The sequence below is a fragment of the Gadus morhua genome, chromosome 8 (genome assembly GCF_902167405.1).
Source record: "Gadus morhua chromosome 8, gadMor3.0, whole genome shotgun sequence".
NCBI classification, from domain to species: Eukaryota; Metazoa; Chordata; class Actinopteri; order Gadiformes; family Gadidae; genus Gadus; species Gadus morhua.
This window is the reverse complement of record NC_044055.1, coordinates 19,628,267-19,635,314: the sequence shown is the minus strand read 5'-3', so window position 1 is coordinate 19,635,314 and position 7,048 is coordinate 19,628,267. Positions and strand designations below refer to the sequence as shown.

The 7,048-nt window shown below is 44.0% G+C and overlaps 1 protein-coding gene across 2 annotated transcripts in view; it reads right to left on the bottom strand.

Moving 5' to 3' along the window:
• The window catches only part of LOC115549447 (cyclic AMP-responsive element-binding protein 3-like protein 3-A), a 7,270-nt gene extending 3,616 nt beyond the window's left edge, over positions 1 to 3,654 (bottom strand). The window contains exons 1-6 of one of the 2 annotated variants that reach the window (XM_030364649.1): positions 3,462 to 3,654; positions 3,200 to 3,298; positions 2,394 to 2,688; positions 1,636 to 1,769; positions 1,346 to 1,456; positions 995 to 1,101 (exon numbers count right to left, since the gene is read on the bottom strand). In XM_030364649.1, the coding sequence (XP_030220509.1) occupies positions 995 to 1,101; positions 1,346 to 1,456; positions 1,636 to 1,769; positions 2,394 to 2,688; positions 3,200 to 3,298; positions 3,462 to 3,608 (893 nt within the window). In that variant the 5' untranslated portion in view covers positions 3,609 to 3,654. The remainder of the gene's footprint in view (positions 1 to 994; positions 1,102 to 1,345; positions 1,457 to 1,635; positions 1,770 to 2,393; positions 2,689 to 3,199; positions 3,299 to 3,461) is intronic. The other variant, XM_030364650.1, reaches the window with a different exon arrangement.
• Positions 3,655 to 7,048: the final 3,394 nt, after the last annotated feature.

Sequence of the window (7,048 nt, the reverse complement as noted above, 5' to 3'; positions counted from 1 at the left end):
GGCTCTTAAGTGTCTGTGTCTGACGTGCACTTTAGCGACGTCCTTGGGAAGATGGACTTAAATTGAAAGTGAACATAATAATTCAGTAATTATTCAGACGATACATATTTGATGTATGTTTAATTATCGTCCTATGTAGCCCTCTGAATTGACTGTGCTGTGTAAACATATAAATATCAATCGATATTTATGTTCATACAAGATGTTCAATGCTACACAAACAAGTATTTTTTACTTTGTAACGTAATGTCATACATTTATTGCATGATGATGAATTATGAATTGGTATTCACTACGTTACCTACTCCATTCATAGGAGTCGAAGCTGGCCTGTCACAAAATCATTCAGCAATGGCACTGAAGTCTCTGTCTGATTGAACTCATGACATCATGCAACTTCAAAGCCCTTTAAGGCTGTGTTTCGATCGCCAAAATGATGTACTTGGTTCCTGGTACCTGGTATTTCTTTAGTCTCAACTCCCTCGAGGTTCCAAGAGAGCTGATCTGATACTTTTGTGTGACGTAAACTGGCTAATGGTCACTGATTTGCCAGAGTGACGCCACTGGACGAATAATGATGAGCGCGATGTCCGAGCCTGTCACCCGACCCCCGACACCTGACACCCGGCATCTTTAAATACTATCATCAGGGAACATTGAACATGGTAGGATCAGTGCGCAAGATCACGCCGTGGACCGTGACAGGGGTGGAGACGTTCCTGTGCGTAACCCTGTCAGTTTATGTGTCGCAATTTCGCGCATGCGTGCTATGACGACCCTCCCAGGTTGAACAGGTGCTTTCTAGATGGAAGCACGAAGTTCCTGCAACCAAACCAAGTCGTGCCACGCTGAGTCGTGGCGAAATGAGCTGGTACTGTCGGTGGAAAAGGGCCATTCGTCTACCTTGGGTTACAAGGCCTATTGAAACACTGGTGTAGAAAGACTGCATTGAGCTGAGAGCAGGCTTCAGAGTTCAGTGCAGCCAGACTCCTACCTTCCCTCCAGGCTGTCGATGTATTCCCTCTTCTTCTGCCGACTCTCCTGAGCCGAGCGCTTGTTCCGGATCTTCCGCCGGATCTTCTTTAAGACCCTCTCCTCATGCTTCAGAGTAGGAGGACAGAGGAGAAGGAGGGGGATGAGATGAAAGAGTAGTTATCAAAAAGGAGTATGACTGTATGTGTGGGTGAGTAGTGTCTTTGTGTATGTGTGTGTGTGTGTGTGTGTGTGTGTGTGTGTGTGCATGCGTGCCTCTGGGTGTGTGTGTTTATTTTTGTGTATGTGTTTGTATGCGTGTTTGTCTGTTAGCGGGTATGTATGTGTTTACAGGTGTGTGGGTGAACCTTACCTTAGACAGGGGGAGCTTGTTGGAAAGGTTTACTCCCTCTTTAGCCAGGAGCTTCTTCTCATCCTCATCAAGAACTAACCCCTGCAAGGAAGGCTGGCAGTTTGGCTGAGACTGTTGGACCAGATGAACATAACAATTGGCGTTATCTCTTTACCTCTCTCACATGCATGCACTCTCTCTCTCTCTCTCTCTCTCTCTCTCTCTCTCTCTCTCTCTCTCTCTCTCTCTCTCTCTCTCTCTCTCTCTCTCTCTCTTTCTTGCTCTCTCTCGCTCTCTCCCTCTTTAATTACCTTCTGTCCGAGGTTAGTCAACAGCAGGTCTTTGACTGTAGGCGTTTGGTTAGTGGGATGCATTGAGGTGGGAGGAGCAGTGAGATAGTAGGCGATCCCCAGATTTTCTCTGATGACCTCTGGTTCCATGCAGCCTGTAAGAATAACGTTTTCTTAGTGGTGAAGGACTCTGTCAGTGGTGAAGGTCGGTAATTAACTCAGCTGGTAGCTTTAGAGCACGGCATTAACACTGCAGGAGGTATGGTTGTGATCCCGCTGGGGTAAACTAAACTGAGAATGTATGCTCTGGATGAAAGTGTCCAATCACACATACATGCTAGCTATTATGTCTTCCCTGCAGAGTTTTTATTCTGTAAAATCACACATAACATTCTGTTATTGGTTTAAGTCTCTTTACATTATCATATTTACGTCAAGCCAAACATCAAAGAAAAATTCATCTCTGGCCATTAACTATCCCCTTGAAAATGTATTGATTTTAAAAGGCTGGCAACCTTTCTAGAATGCTAGTTGGAAAATTTCCTTTCAGAAATTCTGGGAAACAGCAAATAGTTGGGACCTTAAACATGTTTTTAGCAGTTATAGCACAGTGCACTATAGCTCTGCTTTTCATCAAGCATTCATCGAGGTTACACCAAGGCCTGCCTTCTCTTCGTGAACCCTGTGAATACCATGTGATTACCCTGTGAATATTTCATGCAGGTGAGATGCTGCACCTGCAAAGGCTCCACATAGTTCCTAATTGAGGGCCCTCTCACCTAGATCAATAGAGACATCTGGGGCCCCCCATGTCCCCGCACACAAGCTGGGGGGGAGGTCAGCCATGGGGGGGGCCTGGTGGGGGGGCGGCCCGGCCTGGTAAGAGCCGCTGAAGCTGGGCAGGCTGGCGTGGTGGCGGGGGCTGTCCAGCAGGTCCCACGGGTGGCTGTCACTGACGCCGCTGTCGCTGGCGGAGGGGGACCACAGCGGGGAGGCGGGGGCCGAGGACACACCCTCACTGCCGCCGCAGCCGCCCAGAAGGGACTCCAGGAGGTCATCGCCAGGGTGCAGGTGCTGGGGAGAGGAGGGTCGGGGGGGGGGGGGGGGGGGGGGGGGGGGGGGGGGGGGGGGACGGACATTGGTAAACACTGTATGCTTACCAGCATAACACACGTAAGACACTCCAATGCTAGGAGCATGCTCTGGCTGTTCCTCAGCCACGTCTGTAAGTCGCTTCCCATAAGAACACAGACTGTACCAACCAATGTTAGGGAAATAATGACTACTAAGCCTGGGCCTCTATTACTTGGGTTGGAGCCCAATATATAATTTTGTCCTAGGACTCTCTCAGGCCGAACAGCTGTTTCCATGGATACAATGTCAAGCCAAGATTATCCCGGACGACATACAAACCATTTCAAACACAATCATTTGGGGAAATGAATGATCAAGGACTCAACTTATCAAAATAAGTTTGTCATTATGATATGTAGGCCATGAAATAGTCAATTGCTCTAATGGCTTTGAAGGGCTATTAACACTCCTGCGAGTGTGTTCTGTGGCTCTCAAATCAAAATGTACAAACCTCGTGGACCGCAATTGTCCATGGTTGGTTGCTGTGGCCACCCAGGTTTTCGTCTGTATTGCTAAGCAGCAGGTTCATGAGGTCTGCCTCCTGGTTCTTTGACAGAGTGGGGAGCACAGAACAACACGCAAGTCACGGTAAGCTCTTTAAAATGCCATCTTTAGGTTCTGCCACATTACATTGATCATTTATAGCGGATGAAAGGACAATACTTTGAATAACTTGATTTATTCAACAATTCAAATAGCAAAAGTGAGTCTACCATGTCTGTGGTCTGGGTCATTATTCCAATATCATATGTATCACAGGTAAAAAGAAGGAAAAGGTCCGAAAGAATCCAACCAAACGAAAAGTACAGATTCCCAATCAGAGCCAGGTATTCCTGTGTGACTCTTCTGTCCAGGCACATGCACAAGTGAACATGTCAGGGCACACCAAGGTTTGCTTCAAGGGACAAAGTTGAAATTCATTATCACATTATTGTAAACTCAACCCTGTGGATGTCCGTCCAATGGTGTTCAGCAGTCAGGTTTATGGGCCAATCAGGAAGCAGATACTTGATGATGCATCCTGTGTGCTTTATGATTTGTTTATTCGTAGGATGTAGATTGGAATACATAAAAGTATGACACATCATATTCTGTTGTTTGTACATATCACTCGATGGTACCATATTTTGCCTATGTTGTAAATATAACGTAAGGGAGTTTTCACAATTTGTCACCAATAATTTCACTAATAATAATTAATTAATCATTTTTAAATTGGAATAGAAAGCATATTCCCGTGAGCATCGACAATGTGGTGGGTCAATAATCCAAAACCAGAGCACATAACAACACACTTATATACAAATAATTTAAATAAATTTGAGTTTTAAGTTCTCATCAATGTAATATTACACGTGCTATAATAACGTGCCATAAAGTGCTCAAGCCGTGTTCCCCTGACTCGAGGGAACGTGCAGTGTATCAAGTCTTATCATTCCGACCTTATCTAAACCATCAGGGCGCCATTCATGCACCATAAAAAGCGAGCCATTATGTCATGTGCTCAAACATATAATCAGTACTCATCAGTCATGATTCGTACAAATTAAGGCTTTCACAGCCTCACGCAACAACTGAACAGAACAGTACGGATAAACATCCGAGAGGGATCACAGCACCTGGTGATCTGGTGTCTGATGAAGGACGGGAACACACTGCTGCCCTCATCACATCACCACCAATCATGTAGCTCTTTTCCCAGGAAAGCAGGACCCTTCGGTATAAACCCAACTACGTGATTACCTGGATACACTTGAACCCGTATTCACCCCTCTCATTGACATCAACCTCGCATTACAGGCCTTGCTTCTGGTTGAAAAGGCTTGAGAGTCTTCAGCGGCATTGGGCTACCTGTGGATTAACACACAGAATTATTATACCAAAGGATTATTATTCTGGTTTTATAGCATAACATTTCATTCCGAGCTCCACTCTTAAAAAACATACTTTAACTTTATTTGTTTGATGTTAGCCATTGTAATATATGGAGGATGCAACACGGTATGGTTTGTCAATTAATTGACCATAGGGTGTGGTAAGGGTTGATGGGTAACACAAATAAAATAATAAACAAACAATAATTAAAAATACATTATTGCATATTTTCTGTTAGTATTTCAGTTTTTCATAAGCCAAAAGTAGGCTACTGCACTAGGAATTCCTGGAACTCAGTTACAGTTTCAGTATTCAGTGATCTAGGTATGATCACTGATTTGAGGACGCAATAAAACACTTATCTGCATCAGGAAGCACAATATTATTGTCATTGTAATAGCCTTAACTGCTTGGGAGTTGACCTATGCTATCTTTATTCTTGTTCTTTCGAAAGATTCGAAATTCCAAAGTGCAACAAGATATATGAGTATCTTTAGGCCTATGTTAATCACACCACAAGGTTTCCCTAAATGAAACAGTTGTCTAGTTTATGTAGGCGTATATGTTTTAGAGGTTGGTGTGTATCCCTGTAAAAACCTCTTAATAGTTTTGTTTTCTTGACTAAATTGTGAAAATAGAGCTCAAATTAAAACTGGCAAAAAACTGGCTAGAATCACTGGCATTGTCGACATTGACGTTAACAAACCTTTCAAGACCGAACCCAAATGGACCGGACACTGGGTTCAGGGACGTCTTTAACACCTCACTGGTTGAATGCAGGGTACCTGCCTGCTTCACAACATCTACCCCCATCCGCTCTCCCAAAGGCCGTTGATCAAGAGCCTTGTTCCACTTGACCTGTCGCCCTGACCCCCGTGGTTAGGAAGACCTTTGAGCACCTTGTGCTGACCGGCCTCAGGCCCTCACCAACCCCTCCTCATCCCGCTGCAGTTCGCCTACAGGGCCAACAGGTCTTTAGAGCACAAAGACAACATGGGACTCCACTTCAGCCTCAAACACCTAGACATGAGACGCAATCTGCAACATAAATGTTGACGCATAGCATATTAAAGTTTGTGTAATTGACCATTTACGTGCCATTACATCATCCCCAGTGAGGTCATCGTTCTCTTAGTCCCTTTAAAAGGACAAAAAAACAGGGAAGATCCATGTAAAGCAGCATGTGCAGTAAAAGGCAACTTTCCTTTGTCTGGAATCCTTCACGTGTTCCCTCCTAGTTCCCTGATTCCTATAAAGTTACCAAGGAACAAACAAATCTAGACAAGCAACCCCCTACCAAAATCTTATTTGCTCAGATTAATACAAATGTAGTGTCTCTAGAGCAGGGATGGGCCGCATGCGGCCCGCATCCTCACTCAGTGCGGCCCGCATCCTCACTCAGTCAGGCCCGCACACAATTAAAAAATAATAATAATCGAGTTACAGAAAACTCGGTCAAGAAAGATGAGAAGAATTCATAGAATTCGAAGGCAAACCCATGCGTCTAGTTTGCTTAGAAGCGATATCAGTCATTAAAGATATCCACTTAAGTCGCCACTACAACTACTACAACTGCTTGTTGGGTTTGAGTTCATTGAGTTGTTGCACTTAATGTTGGGCCACTGTTTTTCAGTTTTTTGACTTCATTGAATGATGATGTATGTGAGCCCTTTGCACTGATAAAAATACTGACCATTCATGTGGCTGTTTGAGCATGGAAAACATGAAATGAATGTATGCTGGTTCAATTAACATACCGTACATAGGTTATGATTCTGGATGAATTTTTAGGTAGTGCCCATCCCCAAAATGCACCAGAATACAGGAAATCATATCATATCATATTGTGTAGCTTCTCTCAACTCACGTTTAGTTGAAGTGTGCAGTCATGTGGCCCTCCGATGGTTATGATGAAAAATGTGGCCCTCTTTATCATGAAAGTTGCCCATCCCTGCTCTAGAGTCTAGGTAATACTGAACATGAGTGTGCTCACGAAACTGTGTGATACATCAGCTATAACATGTGCATCAAGCTCATTAGGTGGCTATTATCTGAGCTCAGGAGATTACATCTGTTTATATATAGGACAGCGGCAATTAACCACTTAAGTTTGACCACTTAACCACCACTCTCTGTCCCTGAAAACCTCAATCAAAGCCAGAAATCTAGGGGTTATCATGGATTCAGATTTACATTTCGACAGTCACATCAAATCAGCTAGAAAATCTGCATATTATCACCTTAAAAATGCAGCAAGACTTAGAGGGCTCATGTCCACCGAAGACTTACAAAAACTTGTACATGCCTTTATCACTAGTAAGCTTGATTACTGCAATGGTCTCCTTACAGGTCTCCCAAAACAAACTCAAAGGAAGCTTCAGCTTGATCGGAATGCTGCTGCTAGAGTTCTAACAAAGACCAAAAA